The sequence below is a fragment of the Myxine glutinosa genome, chromosome 4 (assembly GCF_964187855.1).
Source record: "Myxine glutinosa chromosome 4, kmMyxGlut1.1, whole genome shotgun sequence".
Taxonomy (NCBI): domain Eukaryota; kingdom Metazoa; phylum Chordata; class Myxini; order Myxiniformes; family Myxinidae; genus Myxine; species Myxine glutinosa.
Window position 1 is genome coordinate 164,522,466 of NC_136264.1, and position 27,281 is coordinate 164,549,746.

At 42.7% G+C, this 27,281-nt stretch overlaps 1 protein-coding gene across 2 annotated transcripts in view; it reads left to right on the top strand.

Moving 5' to 3' along the window:
• Window positions 1-27,281, top strand: part of LOC137425478 (lipopolysaccharide-responsive and beige-like anchor protein) — a 722,436-nt gene that overhangs the window by 592,685 nt on the left and 102,470 nt on the right. For both annotated transcript variants that reach the window (XM_068113965.2, XM_068113966.2), the window contains exons 40-41: window positions 7,371-7,488; window positions 21,866-21,968. In XM_068113965.2, the coding sequence (XP_067970066.2) occupies window positions 7,371-7,488; window positions 21,866-21,968 (221 nt within the window). The remainder of the gene's footprint in view (window positions 1-7,370; window positions 7,489-21,865; window positions 21,969-27,281) is intronic.

Sequence of the window (27,281 nt, forward strand, 5' to 3'; positions counted from 1 at the left end):
TGAAAGGGGGTTCTATGGAGGACCCCACTGCTGAGAGAGAGACATAAGAAAGCCCAACTGAAGTTTGCCAAAACACACCTGAACAAGCCAAAATCCTTCTGGGAGAATGTCTTGTGGACAGATGAGAAACAAAATGAAGCCTTGAAAGAAAAGAACACCTTCCCTGTAGTCAAACATGGAGGAGGTTCAGTGATGTTTTGGGGTTGCTGTGCTGCCTCTGGCACTGGGTGCCTTGAATGTGTGCATGGCATCATGAAATCTGGAGATTACCAAGCCATTTTGGAGTGCAATGTTGAACCCAGTGTCAGAAAGCTGGATCTCTGTCGATGGTCATGGGTCTTGCAGCAAGATAATGACCCCAAACACACTTCAAAAAGCACCCAGGAATGGTTCAAGACAAAACGCCGGACTGTTCTGAAGTGGCCAGCAATGAGTCCAGATCTAAATCCCATTGAACATCTGTGCGGAGATCTGAAAATAGCCGTTGGGAGAAGGCACCCTTCAAATCTGGGGGAACTGGAGCAGTTTGCACAAGAAGAGTGGGCCAAACTGCTCGTATAGAGGTTTAGGAAGCTCATTCATGGCTATAGGAAGCGCTTGACTGCAGTTATTTTGTCCAAAGGCCGTTCTACCAAATATTAAGTCGAGGGTGTCAATAATTTTTTCAATGCCATTTATTTTTATTTTCTGATTTAAAAGGATATATTACGTTCTGAATCAAAACCAAAGGTTCTGTAATAATAACAGTGAAATAAAGAATTGTGGAGACCAAATACTTTTGCCAATTTCAACTTATTTTAGAGAAAATTTTGAGTTATTTGAAAAAAGTGCAAAGGTGCCAATATTTTTGGCCATGACTGTATCAAGGAAGAGCAGCTGCACACAAGCCTCTCGTCACCGTGGTCAATACTCAACCTCACATCTCATGGTGAAAAGAATGGGTGTTCTTGAGGCCTCTTTGTGGAAACGTGTTTTGTGAAGTGACATGTCCATAATGTACATTGTTAACGTCTGCCTGATAATATGGTCTTTCTGATTCGCTGAAATGCCATTTATATGTTAAACACCATTGACCACAGCATTTGAAATAGTCAGCGTTGAAGAAATACCACAGAATCCTACCTCAAAACTATCAAAAACAGGAAGCAAATATTTTTTGGAGAAAAGTCCAGACTATGATTATCGAGCATTATTTAATAACTACATAGCAGGTTTGGTGGTATTGACTGTCTGACATTTGGTCGGAGAATATTAATTTCATCCAATAAGCCACACTTTGTTAATCTTCTCAAGTGTAAGCTTTCCTCTTTTGTACCTTTCTTTGTCCCCATTTTCTCTCCATCTATGGAATGACCACTGTGAGTCTTTGCAAGGAGAGCCGACTGGAGATGTCTGAAGATAAAGGTTCAGGTGTAACATCTCGGTCATTGAGTGAGCTTCTTCAAGTCCAGACCTATTGGGCATTCTGTCGAGTGTAGACTGTCCTCGCTGGACATGAGGATGATTTATAAAGACACATGTTTGATAAATTTTCCATCACTTTATACTTCCTTTGTGCTTCTTATACAAATAAGTGCAAGCTCATGTGAGAGCCAGTCATTGGATGATTGTTTTTAAAAGTCGTGTCCAATCTGACATCCCCGATTCAACACTCGTGTAAAATTTGAGGTTTTGTCGATGAAAATGCTGAGACACCATTTTGCAAGCCCTTTACGGGGAGAGATTACCTGTAGGTCATCGATGGAAATTCCTCTTGACAAAAATACACAGCACTTTATTGCGACAAAAACTTTGCTGTCCTCGATTCTCCAGCAGAAGGTGTAATAGCAATGGCAAAAGTATGCCGTTTGACAGTTATCTTATTTGTTCCATGGAGGATCTTTTGTTGAGAAAATGCTGTGGGCACTATGTATATTTTCTTTTCCTCCCAATGCCATCCCTGAAATTTGTCAATTTACGATGTTTTCACTTTGAGTTAATGTGTTTTGTATGATTTCAAAGGCCGCTCAAGTATTGTTTGACTAGAATGTATTTCGGCTCTGTGGCGTTTCAGCCAAGTGGTCAAAAACCTTTCATCCACGCAGAGCACCAAAGCGGACGGCCGAGTCGTGCCGATCACTACCCGATTGGATTAAGACAGGATGGCACAATAGTTGCTGCACCGGCATACTTTGGGAGCAGCTGCCTCTGGAGATGAGACCACTGCAAACAAAAGGGGAATTACTTGAACCCAGAAGCTTTCACTGACTTTGAAATGGGCAATGGGCACTGCGAGGGTTTCCTCAGCTACGCAGGCCAAGGCTCAACCATTCCGCACGGCATTCAGCGCGAGCCGATACGGCAGGGTCGGAAAAAAGGTTTCCAAATAGGATCAGGAGTTCAAAGTATGGCTTGGGAGACTCATTACCATTGATAAGCTGTTTATTATTTGCTTCATTCTTGCATGGTGTTACTCCCTCTCGCCCAACTATTCCCCCAATTTCTCCCATCTCCCTTCTGGAGTGTTTGATGGACATTAAAATGTAGCCAGCCCTCCTGGCAAGCTATATTTTGTGCAGAAATGCCATCAAGCAAATGTATATTTTTGTCAAAAGCTATTTTTTTGTGCAGAAATTTATAGCTATATATATTTTGTGCAGAAATGCATTTAAGCGGTCAAATCTTTGGGTGTTAACTATCGGTTTGATACATCAATTCAATTCAAATAAAGAGCAATTCTCGCTCTTGTTAATGTTATTTTTAAAATATTCTTATTGAAGGCTTTGTAATAAAATTTTGATTTCACTGCAAAGCATGTATCAGAAATTAAGAAACCCACAGAAAAAAAGTTTTTATTGCAAAGCTAGTTGATATGCAGTCATTCATGAAATGTCCGTGAAGCAATGTTGACTTGTTGCTGAGATGTGCTGAGTAAATCAATCTTTTTCATAACAGCTACTTGTGTAAACACTATGATAATTAAATTTGTGTTGTTGACAACAAATCACTATGACCACAACATAGATCTTTGCAATACATATTACTTGATGACTCCTGAGAAAAAAACCCAGGCAGTCTATAAGCACAAGACCAGATTGAGGCCTGGAAGCCAATTATCTGGTTTTATCTGGGGTCCATTTTTTAACCAAACATAGGCCTTGACCTTTGGACCTTGATCTAGGACATCTGTATGAAAGAGGCCATGCAAAGTTTGGGTGCACTGATTCCTGCAGGTTCAGAGTGCATAAATGAGTGGACAGAGAAATGAACAAGCAAACAAACTTTCATATGTATGTACTTAGATATAGCGTATATATATATATATATATATATATATATATATATATATATATATATATATATATATATATATATATATATATATATATACTGAAACGCAAAAGAAACTTACCACCTTTGAAACCTTTAAATATCAACAATAACACTGCGTGTAGTAAATGTGTGAACTTATTTGTGGACAATAGTGTCCTCACTGTCAGACAAAACGGTCACAGATGGTCACTTGAACCTTCAATGGTCACTTCATAGCACAGCTGTTGAACAGCCGTTTTGACTGTCAGTGATTAGCCAAGGGGTACGGGATGATTTTAATGAGCTGCACGTGATGTCTTGATATTGGCTTTAAAAAGGCCAGTGCAAAATGGGCATTTCAATCAACATGCCACGATTGTCAAGGGATCAACGGCAGCGTGCCCTGGGCATGCTGCAAGGCGGACTGAGCTACCGTGAGGTGGCACGTCGCCTTGGCTGTTCACACCAGACGATATCGGCCCTGGTGGACAGAGACACCCTCCACAACTCTGCAGATGACAGACCTCGATCAGGGAGGCCAAGAGTCACCACTGCAAGGCAGGACAGGCAGATGGTCCGAAGTCACCTGCGGGATCGATTCCGTCCAGCATCCCGCACTGCGGCAGAAACTCCGGGGCGTGCAAACCCACGGATCTCCAATGATACTGCACGAAGACGACTGCATGACTATGGACTGACTGCCAGAAGACCATACAGAGGCCCCGTGATGACGGCTGCCCATCGCCGCAACCGACAGAGATGGTGCCAGCAGCATCAGCAGTGGACCTTGGCGCAGTGGAACGAGGTCGCTTTCAGCGATGAGTCAAGGTTCTGTGTGGACAGTCCTGATGGGCGTGAGCGTGTCTGGAGAAGAACTGGCGAGCGATATGCCGATTGTTGCGTGCGTCAGGCCATCAGGTGGGGTGGCCCAAGTGTGATGGTGTGGGCCGCCATATCAGGCCGGTACAGGACGCCACTGGTGGTTGTGGATGGGAATCTTAACGCCCAGCGGTATGTGGATAACATCCTGCGACCTCATCTGCTGCCATTCCTGGTAGACCACCCAGAACTGAGAACCTTTCAGCATGACAACGCTCGTCCCCATGCTGCTCGCTTTACCACTGCATTTCTCCAAGGCGAGAACATCAACACCATGCAGTGGCCTGCGCTCTCCCCTGACCTGAATCCCATAGAGCACCTGTGGGATGAGCTTGGGAGACGCGTAGTTGGCAGGGCCAGGACACGGGCAGAGCTGCTTCAGACATTGAGGACTGAGTGGGACAGAATCCAGCAGCAATCCATCCAAAGACTGGTAGGCAGTATACGCCGACGATGCACTGCCTCTCTCCAAAACAATGGTGGCCACACACGCTATTGAAAGGGGACTGACATTGCACCCTGTGCTGTTCTGTACTGTAGAACAAACTGATGAGATGGTGTATCTTGGTCAAAAACTTGACATGTCATCAATAAAATGCCAATGTTTCAATTAGCAATTGTTGGTTTGTTTTATTTTGAACTGTTAAATTTTATTACATTTCACTGCGCCAAGGTCCACCGCTGATGCTGCTGGCACCATCTCTGTCGGTTGCGGCGATGGGCAGCCGTCATCACGGGGCCTCTGTATGGTCTTCTGGCAGTCAGACCATAGTCATGCAGTCGTCTTCGTGCAGTATCATTGGAGATCCGTGGGTTTGCACGCCTCGGAGTTTCTGCCGCAGTGCGGGATGCTGGACGGAATCGATCCCGCAGGTGACTTCGGACCATCTGCCTGTCCTGCCTTGCAGTGGTGACTCTTGGCCTCCCTGATCGAGGTCTGTCATCTGCAGAGTGGTGGAGGGTGTCTCTGTCCACCAGGGCCGATATCGTCTGGTGTGAACAGCAAAGGCGACGTGCCACCTCACGGTAGCTCAGTCCGCCTTGCAGCATGCCCAGGGCACGCTGCCGTTGATCCCTTGACAATCGTGGCATGTTGATTGAAATGCCCATTTTGCACTGGCCTTTTTAAAGCCAATATCAAGACATCACGTGCAGCTCATTAAAATCATCCCATACCCCTTGGCTAATCACTGACAGTCAAAACGGCTGTTCAACAGCTGTGCTATGAAGTGACCATTGAAGGTTCAAGTGACCATCCGTGACCGTTTTGTCTGAAAGTGAGGACACTATTGTCCACAAATAAGTTCACACATTTACTACACGCAGTGTTATTGTTGATATTTAAAGGTTTCAAAGGTGGTAAGTTTCTTTTGCGTTTCAGTATATATATATATATATATATATATATATATATATATATATATATATATATATATGTGTAGAAGTTCAAAACACCTGGTCACAAGTGTGCCGCGCTGACCGGGTCCTCAGTCGAGGTCCTCAGCATCATCCCGTTTCGGCCCTTCAACCTATATACGGTCAGCTAAGGTTGGCCAGCAGGGGCGCATCCACATCCACATGCAGGAACGACACCAGGATGCGTCCATACCCCCACCCCCAGCCAGTGCAAACTCAGACTACAACAACAACACCCCCACATCCAGAATCCACAGCACCAAACAAACATGGTGGAACACATGAACACAAACCGCAGCTCATCCGCAGCTCAATGGAATACTGTTCTCCCCTATGGGCCGGTGCTCCTGCCTCACACCTAGCTCGGCTTCACGCTGTTGAAACCAAAGCTTTCAGAATTATTGGAATCTCCCGCGATGAAGCTATCTCTGAGGGCCTTTCACTCACTCACCGCAGGCAGGTAGGTGGTCTTTCTGTCTTCTACCGACTCCTCTCCGGCCTTGCACCCCCAGCTCTCTCTGTGCTCTGTCCCCCAAAAATTCCTACAGGTCGCACAAGATCTGCTAGCAACCCTCTGATGGTTAAACTGCCGAAATCTCGGCTCTCTGCTCACCTTCACTCTTTCATTCCTCTTTTCTCCCGCCTCTGGAACAAACTCCCTCACTCCCTTCAATCCCACTCCTCCCTCCAGGTCTTTAAAACAGCTGTTCACCACCATCTCTTATCTTCCCCCATCCAAAACCTTGATCTTTTCTACCCCCGCTAATTCACCCCAGATCCACCTTGTTTGAAATTCCAACTTCTTTCCTGGAAGTCCTGGCAGTGTCCATATGTTTTATACCTCTCCCACCACCCCCTTCCCATGCCCCCCCCCCCCCCCCCCCAAAGCCCTCGCCCTCTCTCAGATCTCTCGATGTCTCCATGTCTCTCGGTCCCTGCTCTCAAATGTTGTGTTTGTGTCCTTCCCCCTCTCTCCCCATCTTGTCTACCGCTCCCGATGTTATATGTTTTATGTGTCGGTTTGTCTTTCTGTGTGATTAATGTTCGCTCTTTCACGAGCCTCGATCTTGTATGGAAAAAAAAAACAAAAAAAAAAAAAAAAACGGTGGATATATATATCTTTTTTTTTTTTTTTTTGCGGTTGATAAAATGTGGCCTGCTTCTACATTTGAGGCCCTGTGCTCTGTGTGTTCGTGGGTTTTCTCTGGCGCAAAAATATTTTTGAACTGGACCGTAAGTGATTATTTAATTATATATATATTTATATATATATATATATATATACATTATATATATATATATATATATATATATATATATATATATATATATATATATATGTTGTTTATATTTAAGTCTGAGGAAAAATTCCCTTTGTATGATTATATGTGTCCTGTCTCCTAGCAACCATTGAAAATGATTTAAAATACCGTGATATTGTTTAAAATACCTTTAGTCTGTGTAATATGCTGCTTTATTGGTAAGGCAATATTGGGCTCTTACACTGTGCAGTGCTTAAACACTGTGCAGGGTAACATATTCTATGAATGCGCTAGTTTATTTATATTTTTTAAATTTGCCTTCTGTTAAACAGTTCCTTCCAAATGTAAGCTGGTAGAAGACTCATTATGTCTCTTTCTTTCGAGCAGGCCACTCTTTTAAAAAACGGTTTTCATGACTGTGCAATGAGTGCCTTTTCTTTTTTGTTAAACACTCGTATAATCATGAAGCAAAGGTTGCACTTGTGAATAAGTACACTCATCTTGGATGTCATTACTTTGCAGATCCTCGGTTATGTGAATGGACTGCATGGGAAATGGCTGTTCAGTGATATGCGAGCAATCTTCTCTCGTCACGTCCTCCTCCAGAAAACCGCTCTCGAGATCTTTTTTGGAGGTCACAGTAAGTGGCTTGGGGGTGGAAAAAGGAGACTTCCCCTAAAGAATCATGGTTTTGTTAAGATTAGGAATTTATTGTGTGCCCATATTCCAAGGTGTGTGTACCTAATCCATTTCCTTTTGTAAAAATGTTCCCATTTGCCTCTTTTTTTATTCTGATGAAATATTTTTCTTCTGAATAGTAGAGAAATTTGGATCACCTGTTTTACCATCCATTGACTCTTCTTTACCATAATATACTCAATTCTTCTCCGATGATCTTTTTGTTGCCATCACCCCCTTTGTCTCATCATGCCATCAAATCGCATTCAGCTTCACCCATTACTTCCTTTAATGTAACTTCTCTTTCACTTACGCAGTGTGAATACCTATTCTCCTTTACCAATCGGTATGTTTTCAGGGCTCCTTTTATGCTCCTCTCACCCACCCCTTCTTTCCCCCACCCTCCCTCATCACCGACTGTTCTCATTCCCTTCATCAACTTCCACTGTCCTGCACAAACGGGACTTGTTGCAAAATAGATGACTGCACAAAGACGATAAAAAGCTGGGTGGAGCTTTCATCAAAAGAATGACCCTCTGACCCTGGAGACCAGCAGCATAGAGGCCTGGAATCCGCTCACGTGATGAGCCTCGGAGCTCACTGTGCTGCCGTCATTGCCTGAGTTATTCCACAGGAGGAGTTAGCAAGAATATAACGGGAGTTAAAAACTCCTATAATATTAGGCTTCCTGTTGAGGATTGTAAAGAGTGATGGGGTTTTGTGGCTTTGTTGATAATTTAGATGCAGCACTTATTTTACGCATGTAGAATGGATCTTTCCCACTCCTCTCCTACTTCCCCCTATTTGCCGTTCATGAAGGAAACTGATGTTTAGTTCAGCAGTTAATGACTTGTTTCTTTCTCCACTGACTGGTGTTGGTTTGATTCACATGGCTGCTCATTCTCGCCAACCCGCACTTGGCGAGCGTGACGAGTATGCCAAACAGCCCTCAACAGCGAGTTTAGGGAGGCCTTCATCCTGCCTTTGCATGGAAACCGGCCGGCTTGACATTTAACATCATGGTAATAAAAGAAAAGCCACTCTAAACTACCCTGTCTAGATTGAATATATGACATCATATTTTAAGTGCGATACATGCTTGTCCTAATTGGGGCAATTTTGATCATGATTATTTCTCTATCTTGAGCGTAAAACTGAGAAAGTGTAATACGTAGTAAGAATGCAAAATTATTGGTGAAAATTTACATTCATAATGGGAATAAGAAAAGCACAAGGATAAGAAAATGGAAATATGACAGACAAGAGCAGAACATAAGAAAGATGAGCAAAGGATGAGAGATTTGTACAATACAGTTCTTTAATATCTGCCGTTGTCCAAGCAATTGTAATTAAAAGAACGTGTATGTGGGAGCGCACGTGCATACACATACATACATACACACACACACACACACACACACACACACACACACACACACACACACACACACACTAATATATTTTAAAATTTCACTTTCACTTTAACTTCAAAAAATTGTACAGAAGATTGCACCCAATGTATACAACAGAAGTATTGGAACAGTAAGGAAATGTTCAAGGTTATTAGTTTACAATTAAGTTTATTTGTTTTCTAAAATATTTCAATGTCAGTAACATTTGTGCCAAACTTTAGGAGATGGCCGGCGCAATATTGGGCCTTCCTGCCTCAGAGCAAGTGCAAGTTCAGTGATGGATTGTGGTCTGTTGAATCTGCCCCTCGGGTGAAATTCCAAGTTATCCCAGAATTGTTTCATTTGGTTAGGTTAGGTCTGTGGACTGCCACTGCAGATTTTGATGCTGTTGTCCTTAAACCAGTTTCTCACAGTAAGACGAGGTGTGTTGTCTTCCTGATCGACACAAGTACCTTTTACTTTTTGTATTGCCTCATGTCAGTAGTGTAGTAACGTCCAGAATGTCACAGTAAAACATCAGCACTATAAGTAAGGAGTTTTGTCATGCTGGTAGATGTTAGGGCCTTCATTACCTCCGCCACTAAAGTTGGACGGAGATTATGTTTTCTGGATCTGGTTCTGAGATTTTTCAATGTTATTTTTCACCATGAACATAGGGCCAAAAACGATATATGGTATAAAAAATTTAAAAAAGGTTGTGTGCGGATTATGACAAAACCTGGGGGATGATTTGATCAGGGGACAAGAACAAGCCGATTCCATTTTGGTTCAGATCCGGATGCCTATCAGTGGGATACAAAACGTAAACTGTTCAGCCTGGTGGAGGTATGTGCTCCACCGAATGCCATTCCAGTTATAGTATTGTTTCAAAGTTGTGGAGCATTGCTTTCACATAATGCTATTGTGAGGAAAACAACAAGTTTGCCTATAAAATGGGCAAAGGCAAAGGTGAGGCCCAAGGGGGGTCTGATTCAAATGGCAAAGGCAAAGGTGGGCCCAAGGGGGGTCTGATTCAATGGGCAAAGGCATAGGTGGGGACAAAGGGGGGGGGGTGCCTATTTTTGAGTGGGGGTGTGGATGTTATTTCTTATGGATATAATTTTGCTACTTATTTAAAGTTTGACCATGATGATAGTTGGTAGCATGTTATTTTTTTCCCTTTTATTTTTCCATTCCTGATGCTTTGTAACTTGGTTTACAAGGCAAATACTGCTCTTTTGCTTGATATTATGAGCTGATGAACTTATGAACAAGATTAATTGTTGCAATACATTCCACAGAATATAAACACACAGTCATACAACACTGGTAACACAGGCTTTGGTGTCGACTTGAGTTTTGTTTCGGATGTTTCCATCCAGGAAAGGGATGAATGTTTCATGGAACTCATCATTGGAAATCTAAAGGATCGTTAAAAGGGAGTAGCATCTTCCCTCTGTCCTGCTATCTTAACTATGTCGGAAAATTTTTCTGGGCTTTTTTTTCTTATTTCTTTTTTTATACAGAAACCTAGACTCATGGTGGGCCTAAACAATGGGAAGCAGCAGCTTCACTGACTGACAGGTTCAAATACATTGCGTATTAGTGGCAGAAATGAAGTGAGGGGTGGGGGGGGGGGGGGGGGTGTTTGGACAGGAGCTCAACGAGAGTAAAAGAGAGCAAGCATGGGTATGGGAGAATGTATAAAGTGATGATGAGCACTTTTGAAGGCCGGGAGGGAGGGGTATGAGGCAACATACGCAGGTAGTTAGTTCCACAGACAAGAGAATAAACGGATGAAGTGTGTAATGGTTGGTGAGCATCCAGTGTAGAATTGGGAATTGGGGAGAGTAACCAGGTGTGGCATTCTGAAGGAACGTGCGTGTTCTGAGCAGGTTTGGGGGAGATGGAGAGATGAGAGTGAGAGAAACAAGACCATAAGTGAGGCGATAGAAAACAGTTCACCAACCTGCCAGTGGTGAGTACGATGCAGACCTTGGGACTTGGCCTTCTGCTGAGATTTCCCAATTACACGTAGACCCTTGGACTTTATCGCCTGCAGGGGAACATGAGTAGAAGCAGCTGTGCCACCCAGAGTGGTGAACCATACACCACGATACTTTGGATCAATGAATTATTTAAAATGGAATGAACTCTGAATGACTCAATGTATTTAGCTTTGCGGAGAATCCAAGGCATTATCCTGCCTTTAAAAGACAGTTGACACCAATTTTAATAAACATCTGAATTATTGACATAGAGGACTCTTAAGATATTGGTGTTGAAGCAGATTGAACTAGAATGGCACTCAGTAGGGTGCATTCCTCCACCAGGCTGAACAGTTTACGTTTTGTATCCCACTGATAGGCCCGATCTGCATCTGGACCTGAACCAAAATCTAATCGGCTCGTTCTTGTCACTTAACCCATCCACCAAGTTTTGTCATAATCAATCCATAACGTTTTGAGATATTGTTTTTGGCCTGATTCTCAATGGTAAATAATCACCTAAATAGTTCTGGTGTCCAGAACGTATCTGGATCTTCACCAAAATCTAATCAATTCGTCCTCAGTCCATAACTTTTTGAGATACCCTGCTCACAAACAGACAGACAAACAAGAAAGATGTCGTGCATATCACGATACTTGCGTAATCCAAATAAACAATCGTTGCCATGGAAACAGCAATTTGGTAATTCCGAAAATTTGACCTATCAAATGTTTTACATGATTGAATGGTAAGCAAAACAAATTTGGTTTCATTCTTTTTCTAAATTCGGCCTAATTGGTGTTTTACATGTTTGGGATGGCCTTGAACCTCAATTAAGTTTGACCAAATTTTCCTCACATATACTACACAGGCATACAATAATCTGCTTACGTTTCAATTTGATATCCTGAAAAATTACTTTGGTATGGTAATAATATATTCCCAAAAAGGCCCATTCGATTTAATGGTGTGAAATTGTTGTCATTGAAACCGTTGACATGTCAAAAAGGCTAAATCGATCGTTCTGATTTTTGTTGAACCAGGTCTGTGACGAAATATACAAATTCTGTTTAAAGTTCATCTTAATTGGATGAAAATGAATGATTTTATTTGACCTTTGAGCCTTTGAGGTTTTCACATCAAAAACAATATGCATGTAGGTTTTGAATGGCAAACCAATTTGGTGAACCAATATGCAATTTCTGTTCAACCTAGCAAAGTACCCACCCTCTGGGTGGGTGGAGATTGTGCATTACTTCCTGATAAAAAGTATGGTCTGTATATTGCAAGAAGGCTATACAGTATATGTTTGTGTAGTGGGCGTCGAAAGGTGGCGGTCTAAATGGTCGAAGGAGTGTAAAGGTCTAAAGGGTCTCAGTGCTACAAAGGGGTCGAATGGGTCTCAAGGTACAATTGTCAAGGGGTCTAAGTGGTCAAAAGGGTGTAAATGTCTTCAGGAGTCTGGAGGGTCTCGACGGTAGCGATAGCCCACTGAGCGAGTGAGTATGCAATATACGAGTATGTATATATATATATATATATATATATATATATATATATATATATATATATATATATATATATATATATATATATATATACATACATATATATATATATATATATATATCTATATATATATATATATATATGTGTGTATATACATACAGACTTGGCATTTAATATGGAATATTTTTTTTGTGGGGGTGAACTTACTTTTCAAGATGACTGAGAACCAAAAGTTCATTGGAATTATGTTGAAATTATTCTAGATTTTGTTAATGTGACCTTTAAAAGAAACAAAAACCACATTTGACATTTCGAAGCAAATAAATTGATCCTTGAAATTGATGTAAACTGATATCGAACTCAATTCACGGACAGTACTGTGTTAAACTTCTGCACGTTTTCCAGAAGTATCTCTTTATTTTGCACATTAGCCAAAAAATTTTTTTACAAAAACAAAAGCTAAATTATGACTGGAATTACGGACAGTAAAATTACAGTTCAGTCTGTCGTGTAACCCCCACGAGCATTCAGGAGAGCATGTACACATCGAGGCATGCTGTTCACGAGATTTGCCAAAGTTTGGACAGGAATCGCTTGCCATGCAGTGACAATAGTCTGCTGCATTTCACGCACAGAGGCAGGCTGCTGGTCCAAGTTGTCGATTTGACGCGTTAATTCTGCCCACAAGTTCTCTATTGGATTAATATCCGGGGACATGGCAGGCCACTCCATATGCTCTACACCACGGTCAGCAAGAAAGTGTTGGATCATGCGAGCACGATGAGGCCGTGCATTGTCATCTTGGAAGACAAAGTTTCCTCGAAAGGCTGCACGAGCAAATGGAAACAATGTTTCTTCCAGAATGGCCCTGTGCTTGAACTGTTTCAGGTTTCCATTCAGAACAACCAGGTCAGTTTTGCCCCCTGCATGAAAAGCAGCCCAAACGGTCACCCCACCACCTCCAGATTGGACTCTTGGCACTATACAATCTTCGTTGTAGGCTTCATGCACTTGTCTGCGCACTCGGACGCGGCCATCTTGACGATAGACCAGAAATCTAGACTCGTCACTGAAGGTCACGTGATTCCAGTGTCCTGGCTGCCATTGACGGTGCTCTCTGGCCCACTGCAATCGGCGCTGGCTGTGTTGTCTGGTCAGGCGTGGCTTTCTCAGGGGACGCCTGGCACGATAGCTTGCTTGAACCAGTCGTTGGTTGACTAGCCTTCTGGATACAGGCACATTTGTCAGTTGCTGCCACTCAGCCCTAAGCCGATTAGCTGACTTGGTACGGCCATTGCGGACTAACCGGTGCAGCTGGCGATCATCCCTCCTTGTGGTTCTGCGGGGACGTCCTGGCCTCGGTATTGGAGTACGGACACCCCTCTGAGCATTTCGTTTCAGGATCTTTGACACCTGACCTTGAGTGATGCCATACTGCCAAGCAATAGCACGCTGTTTCATGCCGGAATTTCGTAAAGCCACCACTAAATGACAGACAGCATTGTCGAGTTGACGGACCATCTCCAGGGGAAGTGGCAATAACTTTTGTAGATGTGCACTCTTGTGCAGCAGTTGTTTTCCACTAATACAGAATGCAACAACCCTTATATACCCGATTGTGAAGCCAATCGTCAAATGTACCTGTCCGTACATTTTGTCACGCCACCTGTGATATAATCCTGTTATTGACGTCTTGCTGCGACAGACAATCAGTGACATGGTTCTTTTAACAAAGAAATCACCGAAGCGTAAAAGAAACTCACCAGATTGATATACCGAGTTCAGAAAGTAAACCCGTCAAGAAAAAAATATATTCCATATTAAATGCCAAGTCTGTGTGTGTGTGTGTATATATATATATATATATATATATATATATATATATATATATATATATACATACATATATATATACACATACACACACACAGTATATATTAAAATGAGCCATGTCTGTTTGTTTCTAAGTTTTTGTTGCTTTTGTTTGTTTGTCGTGTTATAACTTGAGAACAGTTTGATTGATTTCAATGAATCCAACTACAGTGGATTCAGGGAACTTCCAGGTATGTTTTTGGCACAATTTTTTTTTTTATCGTTAAAGAAATAGGTCTGGGCACACGTGGCAAAACTGCAAATTTCAACTTGTGATGCTGGTTATCCCTGCACAAAGGACAGGATCTCTCAGGAATACTTTTTTGTTCTTGCTTCATACATTAATCCATCACAGCTATGCCGAGGAAATGGAAAGCCTTGTTTTTTTTTTTGTTTTTTTGTTTTTTTTTTGCATTTATGCAAAGGCAGAGACGAGGAGACCTCAGAGTTTGTTTCCTGCCATTGTCCTTTGTCTAATATGTACCCCAGACAGTTTCATCAAAATAAAAAAAGAGAGGGGGAGTGGAAGGTGAGAAATATTTATTTTGATCTTACTCTTAATGTGTTATATATTATTTGCAATTCAGCATCTAAAAAGGCTGTGATTAATATCCCATCAACACTTCCCATTGTCGCTACTTGAGTGTATAGCTAGGCTGGCATCTATACACCGCCTAATTTTATTTTTCCCATTACCAAAATCTGTTTTTTTTCTTCCTTTTTTTGCAATTACACAAAGATTTATCCATTAACATCCTGGGCTGACAGGGTGGCCTAGATTGGAGGTATGCACACCTGCCTCTGAGCTGTCTAGCCTGCATTGGAATCCCAAACCAGGTGTAAACTGCCATCCCGGTGTTTCATCAATGTGTTTGCCGTCTTTGGTACCTTTGGAAAGGGGCAGGACGTTAAACAGGCGTCCCATCTGCCAGCCCTTGTTAGTGGACGTTGAAGATCTCACGGTGTCCTTGGTGAAGAGTAGGCGAGCTCGCGCCGGCACCATTGCCAAATTCCTGCCCTGTCCAGTACAGAGAGCATTGCATCAGCAGCACAGCCATGCCCTCAGCCAATGATTCCATCCGCAGCCTTGTCCTGCTTACCAATGAAGAAAATCAACCATCCTTGATGCTTATACTTGTATTAGGTGTACTGGAAAGTTTTGTCGTTTTTCAAAGTGGAATACACAGCTTTAAAAAAAACCCACATTACTTTCCAGTGCACCTAATATATGGCTTGAGCAAAAATGACTTCCGTTTCACTGCAAAGCTCAGTGTTGGATGCTTTGGCTTGAACCTCTGCTTAAAATGAGTGAAATGAAACATTGTGAAAATTTCCAATTATTCTCACTGAAATTTCAACATCACCGTAACTCATATTATCAGGTTGTTCAAACTTTATACATGCTGATTTGTAATGCTGGCTAACACTAGGTGGCGATATACTATACACATTTACACGGAGATCATTGGTGTCTACCCCCACCCTGAATATGCTACCTCTACGGAAATCATACTTGGGGTGCTCTTAGGCAACATGCAAAATTTGAAGCATATCTAAACAAACAAACACAAATTGAGCTTTATATATTATATACAAAGTACTTGGCAAAGGTTTGGGTTATTTCCACTTTTGTGGTGCTATTCCCTATTCAACATTTATGGGAAGTTAGAAGTGTGAATTATGGGTGGATAATAATGCGAATTTTTTCTGTGAAAGTCAATTTAATATCACCAGTTTAATTTAATTTCACCTTTAATTACAGCAAGTTGCCGATTTACATCATGGATGTGTTCCTAAAAACTGCGACGTTATACGAAACAATGTTATTCAGATACGATTTCCTATATACATAGTGTTATAATGAGGGGGTGCGTTGCCAGGTAAATTATTTTGGTCATCCTAACTTAACTTAACCTTTACTTAAGTACATATTACACATACTTAAGTAATAATTTAATACACTTCACCACAGGGTGAAACATGTGAGACTGGGAGATAAAGCGATGCGGCATCCAATGAGCGCTTGCTATGTTGTCAGTTCTCCACTAGCGGGCTCGTAATATCCACTTCCCACAAATAAAATATATAAGAAACAGTTTGTGGATTTTGTATAAAAACCACCTTTAGAGGCCATTTTTCCCCGCAAGCGGGGGTTGGCCTTTTTCGGGAACTGTGGTTGTTGTTGTTTTTCGGTCCCCTTTTTGAAGCAATGTTTTACGGCCGGATGCCCTTCCTGACGCCAACCCTTTTTGCCGCCTTTAACGACAAGCAGGGAATTACCAGTGAACTGGTACTCAATTTGCCGACCTCGGAAGGATGACAGGCTGTCAACCCCCCTGGCGTTAATTCAGCGATTGACCGGGATTCGAACCCAGGATCCTAGGATCCTAAGCCGGCACCCTAACCGCTAGCCCAACACCCTAGGAACTGTATATTAAATAATAATAAATTACTGGAGTAATAACATAAGTTACATTAATGTGAATTACAAGAAAGTACAATTGAAGTTGCAAATTGGTGAATATGTGAAATTAGTTTTCATCACCACGTTCCCTTGCTTGAAAGTCTACGAGTGGGTTCAGAATGGTGCCAAGGAAGCAACTTTCAACAGAACACCATACGAAGATCCAAACTCTGCGAGAAGAAGGGCACACCATGAAGAAAATAGCAAAAAAGCTGAAGATCTCCTTCAATGGCGTGAGGTACACTTTACAATGCCTGAAGGAAAATGGCTCGGTACAAGACCGAGTGGGCCAGGAAAGGAAAGGGCCAGGAAAACTCAGAAGAACCTCCTCAAGGCAAGAAAAGCACTTGAAGTTGCTCAGCGTATGACTGGTGTGAAAGAAAAAAAAGATCAAGCAGTTAACAAATGAAATGAGAGCGGGCCTGAACATTAACATCTCGTCCAGCACTGTGCCCAGAAGTCTGATTTCAGCAGGTCTCCATGGCAGAGTTGCAGGTTTGCAGCAAAGAAACCAATTCTGGGACCACAAAATAAGGTGAAAAGCCTGAAATTTGGAAGGCAACACCAAGATTGGGCGACTGAACAATGGAATCAGGTACCCTGGTCTGATGAATTGAAATCTGAACTTTTTGGATTTAAAAGACGCCAGTTCATATGCTGAGAACATATACATTATGACATGCGGTGGTTACAGCCTACTGTTAAACACAGGGCAGGCTCTGTGACTGGCTTGGGTTGTATCTCAGCTTTCTGTGTGGGATAACTTGTTAAAATGAATTTGTTATCATCTTGTGTATGACAAATTACGGCTCACAAATCTAAGTAAGTTGGACCGCCAAATCACAGCATTGTCTGTTGTTAGGTGGATTGCCCTAAATCCTTCATCAAATCTCCTTAGGTGACTCATTCACTCATTTACTCATTCACAGAAAACCAGATTCATTCAACAAAATCAAAAATATAAGAGAAGTGCTTTGAATTTATAAGAGAAGTGCTTTGAATTTTTTTGTTGAAATAAAAAAAGTTTGCCATAAAAATGTTCTAAATATTTTTGCAGGCAATGCTGCATGAAGCAGTGTCGTATTTGTACATGTATGTGTCACTGACTCACCACTAATAGTGGTGAGGTCTGAAACGAACCCGGAGTAGCACGACCTGTTTGCTGCACGAGAACATTGTCTTTTCCTCAACATCCCCCATCAGGGAGAGTTGCAGTCATATATTATGATGCCACGGTATTGATTAGTCATGGCATGCCTTTAAATAGCCCTAACATATTGTTGCGGATCTCCCGAAGCCCATCGACGTACAGTGGGGGGGTTAAACCCCTTTTCCCCCTCGGGTCTTCGTGTCCATGAGGCCGAGTCGCCACTCCCGCAGCGAGCGTGGAAAAGGGTATCGGGTCGATTCCACACGTACCTTTAGTACCCACGCTGCCACGAAAACGGGGACCAGACCTCGCACAAGCCATGCGAATCGAGTACGCTGAGCGGTTTGCATATCACGTGACTCGTGCCGTTACTTTTATTGAACCCGATTCGAGCGGTTTTATTCGTACGATGCTAGGCCAATAGATGGAAAGGACGGGAATGATCAAATTGAAGGAAGAACACGTTTATTTACAATTATACAGGCGAAGAGACACAGAGCAGGCACTTAAGCAGTCTTAACTAAATCCCAGACAAAGGGCCCACTCACTCACCCGGGGAAAAGGAGGAAGAGCAAGTTCGCGCGCCAAACGTGCCTTGCCGTCGGTCGCTCCCGGACAGCTCGCCGGGCGTGGCCCTCTGGTGTTCACGGCACGTGTGCAGGGAGCCCAGGTAGGAGGGTCGTCGGCGTAGGTGGCTCCGGAATGGATCGTCCCCACAAGCGCGATTAATACAGCCGCAGAGCGCAGGGCACAGGGCATGGGGAATTCGTGTACAGAGAGGCTATAACAAGCAATTCAATCCACTCGTGGTGGGACAACAGTTCTGACGCGGGGCGACTGTCTGACCGATTCTCTCTCGCTCTCTGACTTGTCTGCTTGGGGGTTCTGACCATGTCTCTCGCGCGGGGGCTCAGGGCAGGGTTTTATATGGCCCCTCCCCGGCCTTTTTTTTTGTTTTGTATACAAGATCGAGGCTCGTGAAAGAGCGAACATTAATCACACAGAAAGACAAACCGACACATAAAACATATAACATCGGGAGCGGTAGACAAGATGGGGAGAGAGGGGGAAGGACACGAACACAACATTTGAGAGCAGGGACCGAGAGACATGGAGACATCGAGAGATCTGTGAGAGGGAGAGGGCTTTAGGGGGGGGTCATGGGAAGGGGGGTAGTGGGAGAGGTATAAAACATATGGACACTGCCAGGACTTCCAGGAAAGAAGTTGGAATTTCAAACAAGGTTGATCTGGGGTGAATTAGCGGGGGTAGAAAAGATCAAGGTTTTGGATGGGGGAGGATAAGAGATGGTGGTGAACAGCTGTTTTAAAGACCTGGAGGGACGAGTGGGATTGAAGGGAGTGAGGGAGTTTGTTCCAGAGGCGGGAGAAAAGAGGAATGAAAGAGTGAAGGTGAGCAGAGAGCCGAGATTTCAGCAGTTTAACCATCAGAGGGTTGCTGGCAGATCTTGTGCGACCTGTAGGAATATTTGGGGGACAGAGCACAGAGAGAGCTGGGGGTGCAAGGCCGGGGAGGAGTCGGTAGAAGACAGAAAGACCACCTACCTGCCTGCGGTGAGTGAGTGAAAGGCCCTCAGAGATAGCTTCATCGCGGGAGATTCCAATAATTCTGAAAGCTTTGGTTTCAACAGCGTGAAGCCGAGCTAGGTGTGAGGCAGGAGCACCGGCCCATAGGGGAGAACAGTATTCCATTGAGCTGCGGATGAAAGCCTTGTATGTGGTGAGGAGCTCAGGTGTGCCGAGGAAGGACTTCGCACGACGGAGGATGCCCAGTCGGCGACTGGCTTTGGAGGCCAGCTTGGAAATGTGGTTTTCCCAAGAAAGATCATGGCAGATAGTAAGACCCAAAAGCTTGAGCGACAGAACTTCTTGGAGAGGATTGTTGAGAAAGTAGATGGAAGGGTTGTCCAGTCGATCTTTTCGGAGAGACATAGAGCCTTACCCGAATTACCCGAATACCCTTACTCGAAGACATAGAGCCTTACCCCATTTTCGGAGAGCCTTACCCGAATGTTCCAAGCCCCTCCTCTCGTTGCCGTGGTGAGCCACTCCCCTCGAGCTCTGATTGGCGGCTCGTTGCTTACCGGCCACTCCCCCTGCAGCTCCTCCCTTTGGCCTTGCCAGACTTGTTCCAGGCTGAGCACATGGCATTCTAGCCCAATTGAGGCCTACTCACTGGCCTGCTCAACGCAAAACTAACACAGGAAAGGAGACTACGCTTACATTTAATAAGAAATAACAACTACAGCGAGGCTACATGTTGTGGTGCAACTACCTACGAGGGGGGGTCATCCTTTATTCACAAAACCGCAACAATATATATTGTCACATCTGAGGCTCACCAACATGATTTGCCTCAGCGCCGGGATCCTTTGGCCCAGGAAACAGCCGATCGGTTTCTAACCTACGACTGCATTCAGTTATTCTACAACTTTATCGATCCCCAATGTCGCCCAAATGAGGCAAAATCGACGCCACATGCAAGGGTGGCGGATGGATTGAATACGCTTCTTACCTTTTAAAAGGTTTATTTATAATTAATATGCAGGAAAAGGTGGACGAGACGAGCAGTTAGGAACAAACAATGCAAATCAACAGGCACAAAGAGGGAGAAGGGAAAATGCACATTTGTATACAAGGATGAGAAATAATAAATAAATAAAATCTAACCCATACTAGGTGCCACAGAACACACTTGGATAAACATTAAAATTGTAGGCGAGGACCATGCACAGGGTGAAGGTAATGATGCAGCCTGTTCTGGAAGCCAGAGATGAAATAAACCAGTGATGAAATGAGCCCAAAGATGAGATAAACTCAAAGATGAGGCAAGCCAGCCATGAGGAGCACCATAACGATGAGCACCTCTGGACATGCTCCCAGAATCAGTCCTCGTGACCCTCTCTCTCAGCATTTCTTCTTTACCCTTGAGTTCTCCTGCATACCAAGAGCTCTGGTGTGCCCTTTCTCTCCTCTCCCCATCGTCCTTCCAGAAGGAGTCATCCTTCAGGCCGTCGTCACTCCATCAAAATACATCCATTACCTGCTCCTGGACCCAACAGCGTATTATGCCACCATGGCTGGCACACACTGGCCAGACAGATCGTTACCGCCTTTTTGCACATGTGTGACACATGTTCCTTTTGTGATAGGAAGTCCTCACCTGGCCTGACTCACAAACAAGATGTGTTTACGCATACCATTTTCTACCCTGACCATAGTGTCAGGATGTCTATAAACTACATCCACTGCCTCTTCGGCGTCACATGTAATAAAACAACTTACTCTGGTAGGTCCCTGTTGCATACCAATTTAATCTACTCGAAACACATGTACCATGTTACACTTACCACAGTCTAGCTATGGATCCCCCTTCCACGTGGAAAAATGGAACAATATCTTATTAGTCCCCTACCGGTGTACACCGGAGGGGACTATAGGTTTGCACTCCGTCCCTCCGTCTGTCAGTCTGTCCGTCTGTCAGTCCGTCACGCAAAGAACAGTTTTCCGGACTTTCTTTCTAAACTCTTAATGCTAATGATTTCAAACTTGGTACATGGTTTCCTCATGATAAGTTACAGATCAAGTTCGAACTTCACGACGTTTCGATCATTTTTGACAAAGTTATGGCACTTTGAACTTTGGTAATTTCCCCAACAGTTTTCCGGATGACAGACTGCCGGTAGGGGACATGTATTGCAGCGCAATACTCAGAATGCTTGTTATATATACACACACACACACACATGTCTGTGATGATGCAGGTGGTGACGTTCCTGTCCCTGAAAATTGAGTCAATAAACTGATGGACTGTGTTAATGTGGTGTTTTGTTCTGTTATGCAGGCACGATGGGCCAAATGGCCTCATCCTGCATTAACCTTATGTGATTACTAGCATTTGTATAATCACAGCAGTTAACTGACAACTTGCCTCCCAACCACAGCATCGATCATGTTCAACCTACCAGATGAAGTGACCGTGAAGAGTCTGGTGAATGCCTTGCCAAGGGTCGGTGTCGGTTCCTGCTATGGGATTCCTCAGGCCAGGTGGGTGCCCTTAAACTCTGGCCATAGTGTCAGGACGCTAAGTTTTGGGAAGCAAGGAAACTCACTTGGCGGGATGCTCAGCTCTGTGTCTTGTGGTCTGTTTCTGTTTTCAGCAAGGTTGAGTTTGTCTAAGGCTGTCATTCAAGACAGTCTTATAAATATAAACAGGTTAGGTCATGTAGGACGTCGTCATATTGAAATGGCAAAACATCGCTCCATTGTTCTATGGACTTTCTGTGATGAATCACAGCACCATATCCTGATATTTCAAACACGTGAAGATGAAATAACCACTACACAGTCAAATTGGTCTGCTTCTATGATGCCCCAAGCAGTATAGAATTGGTAACTCAATGTGGTTTTCTTGCTTGAACATCAGTGCTATGAACACAACATACAAGTGTCTTATGTTTATACTACGCTATTTGCAAAATTAATCGATGATTTATTTTTTTTGTGGGATCATTTAAGACCCCCATCCAAGCAGGGTGGAGTGATTCACTCCACAGCCTGTGCATTTTAAAGGACAAAGGCCCGGTTGCATAAAGCATGCTTAAGAAAAGATTTGAGGATTTACTTAAATATTTCCTTGAGTTTCCCCTTAAGGACACCCTTAATTTGAGGATTTTTGCATCTATGAATATTCCTTAAGTTTTTCCTTAAAATCTTCCTTAAACTCAATGGAGCACCCCCTTCACTGCCATTCTTAAACACCAACACTTCTGTGTCCAAATGGTGCTCTTCATAGAATTTGGGCATGATGATGACGATTATAGCAGTGTGACGCCAGAGGCTCATCAAACAATACTTCCACAATTGAGAAATGATTGTATATTGTGAAACACGCTCTGAGCGGCGACACAGTGACTTTGATAACATTTTCACTCTTTCAAAAAATGACATCCAGAATATTTTGCTTGGTATTTCGCACTCGCATTTCACTTTCATAATTTCACACTGTCACCGTTCTTGGAAAGTTTCCATACATTTTCTGCACACATTAACACATTTACAATGAAAAGCTCAATGAGAATCCAATGAATTTTACACAAGAATAATTTTATTCCTCCCTCTTCCGGAAGGATGCACCTGGTCCCCATTCAACTTATAACAAGTGTCATTTAAAATCACGTGTTCTTGCTTTCGGACACCTCTTCCTATCTCTAATCTGATCAGAGCAACGGCTCCTAAGGATTTCCTCCACCTTAAGGAAATCCTTACTTGAGGATTTCCTCAGGGTTGTTTATGCAACAGACATGAAGGAAATCTTTCGCTAAGTAATCACATTGTACCTTAAGGTAAATCTTTCCTTAAGGATAAGGGAATTTTATGCAACTGGGCCAAAATCCTTATGTCAAAATTATTACATATATATTAAAATTAACATAATTTAATTATTCTGTTGAATGTAACACAACGGAAGCCTGGTGTTGGCTTAGCGGTTAGGGTGCCGGCTTGGGATCCTAGGATCCTGAGTTTGAATCCCAGTCGATCGCTGAATTAACCCCAGGGGGGTTGACTCAGCCTGTCATCCTTCCGAGGTAGGCAAACTAAGTACCAGCTTGCTGGGATGAGTTGTTAGCCCGATTTAGAATAGGTACACCGTATCCCTGCGCATCATAAGAGGCGACTCAGGTTTGGCGTCAGGAAAGGCATCCGGCCATAAAAACATTGCCTCAAAAAGGGAACCATGATTGCCATGGGGCCCGCTAGGCTAACCCCTACTCTAGCGGGGAAAATGACCTTAAAACGATCATTAATATTCATTCATTCATTCATTCATTCAATGTAACACATCAATGGCACCATGTTGTGGAATTGCTTTGTAACCTTTTCTTATATCAGATAATATTTCTGATGTACGTGTTCTTGTCAGGCATAAATGCAATCCCATCTGGCATGCTGGCACAATATGCTGATAACCGATACAATTGGAGTTATGATAATAACCCATGCAATAACTTGTGCTGATCCCTCTTTTGTTTAGTGGTGTCATTTTGACCCACCAGATGGAAGGCCGTGATTTGAGCTCGATTATTTATTTCACTGGCATGCAAAACAGCTTTAAGATGTAATATTCCACAAACACGGGTTCGTTCAAAACACGCTCAAGCCACGCGTGTAACTGCAAACTTTCAGTCTTAAAAAATACTCATAAACCATAGCTTGAAATTTGACAAACTGAGAAAAAGAAATGTATGATGTGAAGATAAATAAATATTCGAAAATTTAACCTGTTGGAACCCTTGAAGTGTGAGTTTAGTGCACAAGTAAGTATGGCGTAGGGGTTAAGCAGACAAATACGTTAGATTACAATAGCCGTGGACAAATTCACTGATGATGTTTGATTTTTTTTTTTTGGAAAATAACGATACATAGAAATATGGTCATTATGAAGAAAAACTCTGAAACAATTTAAATTGAGGTTGAACATATGTCAAAATACTCTCGGAGAGACCATGGGATTTTTCTCTCTGACGCATGCCCACGACAGCTGATGACATTTAACTGAGTGGGTCTCGGTCAAACATGTGCTCTTGAGAGTGGCGAAGATTAAAAGTCTTTCGTTATCCATGATTCAGGCCCCAGAGTGATGTTCTCAGCAAACGCTTATTTTGAGATGCTTGTGAAAACCAGTTATGACAGATGTCTCAGCACATCGTTTGTAGCATTTAGAGCAACACCGAATGCTGTGGTGATGCAAAATATATATGATAATGCTTCAACTACATGGACCCTCCATTGGGGCATACGAGGCTGCACCCCTCACCTTTCCCCACCTCTTCCCATATAATAAAAATTTAACTATCCCCCACTTTTTGCTAAATTCCCATACCTATGTACACACAAAGTTTCTCTTGAAAACTCAATAATCCAATCAGCCATTTATACATTTACAGAACCTCCTGACTCCAAACAGTTCTAAAAAGGAAAGAAAAATAAACCAAATGTAAACTAGAAAGCATCTCAAAATGCAAAGGTCATTTGCATACGCTTTGTACCCAAACTAAACTCCATAAAAACGACAGTTAAAAAAATTATACATTTTATTCATTTGTGTTCTCTTTATCCTCATAATAAAGGTGTGTTGAAGATTTGATGGCAAAAGCTCAATTGGTAAAAATGTTATGTCCTGGACAGACGCACTGAAGCTCAATTGTAAATAAATACATAAACACAAAACATAAAAAAACTAGATGGTATTCATAGAATACTTACCCTGCACAATCAACTTGTTGCAAGCCAACTCTTCTGTTTTTGAACATTTTTTTTCTTTCATCCAACATGGCTGCCAGACCACGTGAGCAATGACGTCATAAATTTATATTCTCTAATATAATTATCGCATAGATCACGCTCAATACATTTCAAACTGATCAGACTAAGCGTTGTCCCTGTAGAACTATGACGTCATAATTATTGCACCAATGGCGTCATCGTTAACAACACCTATCCCCTATATGGAGTTCTTTACAATGAGCCATGTTTCAATTTTTTCCACGCAGCGGTTTTGGAGATATAGAGGTGCAACATTTTTCGGTTTTTCCAAGATGGCGCCTGTACCACATGACCTATGACGTCATGATTATCATTAAAATATTCTAAAGGAGGAGGTGCTCCTGTGGTGAAAATTTCGTGTCCATCAGACCAACGGTTGCCGAGAAAATGATTTTTTTTAAATGCAGACACGGCACATGTACGACACACGGCACACGTACGACACACGACACACGTACGGCGTACGGCACACGTACGCAACTGAATGCTTAACCCCACTTTTCGCTTCGCGAGCGCAGGGTGAAAATGGGGTGTTGCATGCTTGGCGCACTGTGGCAGGGCTAATGAGGGCTATTTATAGTAACTATGACTTTGCCCTTTCACATTTTGACTCAATTCTTTTTTATTTTCTCCATATTCTCAAAATAAAGGTTTGTTGAAGATTTAATGACAAAAGCTCAAATAGTAAAACAGTATGGCCTTGACAGAAGGACACACACACACACACACACACACACACACACACACACACACACACACACACACACACACACACACACACACGCAATTGCAAAAACCTGCACACGCAAACACGAATACCCACACACACATACATATGCATGCACACAAAGCTAATAAACATTACTCGAGGACCAACAAAGACATGTAAACCAGAATATTTTCTTATAGTAGAATTCTTTCGCAATGTTTAATATGCAGTTTAGGGTTATGGATACAGTACTGATTAAAAAAAAAACCCAAAATAAGCACAAAGGGAATGAAGAGTGTCGTTTCCCCTTTGCCAATAACTCAACGCAGCAGATCAAGTGAATGCTTCACAAACTGAATCCGTTTCCTTTGTTTATGAATTCTTTTATGATTGGCCACCAATCTCAAAAGCAACTATTGCCTACATCCGAAACGGAATGTAGAAGCAAATTTTCATGTCTGACAAACATGTAAAGTGTTCCTTTTGAGGTACCGTATATGGGATGCTGACACCCTTCCGCAGAGCTCAGGTATTTGCTAGTGAGGTAAGTCTGGGTTCAAATCACAACTGAACCATAGACTGTAATCTCTTTGCTTCGCAGGAAAGGTGTTGTATCAACGAGCATGCCATCTGTTGAATGGAACATTAAGCTGGGTCTTCCATCTCTAGCATTTGCTGTTGTATGTTTTAAGATCATCCAGTCTTTCACAAGAGCAGGCCATTATGTGCTGGCCACCTTTATGAGTATTGAGCATACTAGGGCATGCCCGTACTATATATAAGCTCGGACGTGCCCGTACGTGGGTGCCCGTTCCTTGCCAAAAAAAAAAAAAAAAAAAATTTTGTGTAGGGGTGTGTGTGTGTAAACATCCTAGGGCGTGCCCGTACGTGGGTGCAAAAAAACATGCGTGCAAACAACAACAACAAAAAAAAACTTTGAAACCACGTGGCAGTAACGACCACAGAACCCCCCCCCCCCTCTATTTACATGAATGGTTTGGTCCATTCGCAACGACCACAGAACCCCCCCCTCTATTTACATGAAATGGTTTGGTCCAAAGCGAACGGCTTGCGGTGTTTGGTAAAGAAATCGCCATAGCTCGGTAACTACTTGTCCGATTAATATGAAACCTTGAAAAGGCACATCCTCGGGTCCCCAGCAATATACCTGGCAAGTTTCAAGTATATCAGACCCGTGGTTGTCGAGAAACAGCGGTCACAGACAAACATACAAACACACATACACACATACACACATACACACATACACACATACACACATACACACATACACACAGAGATTAATGGAATTATAGATAGATGAC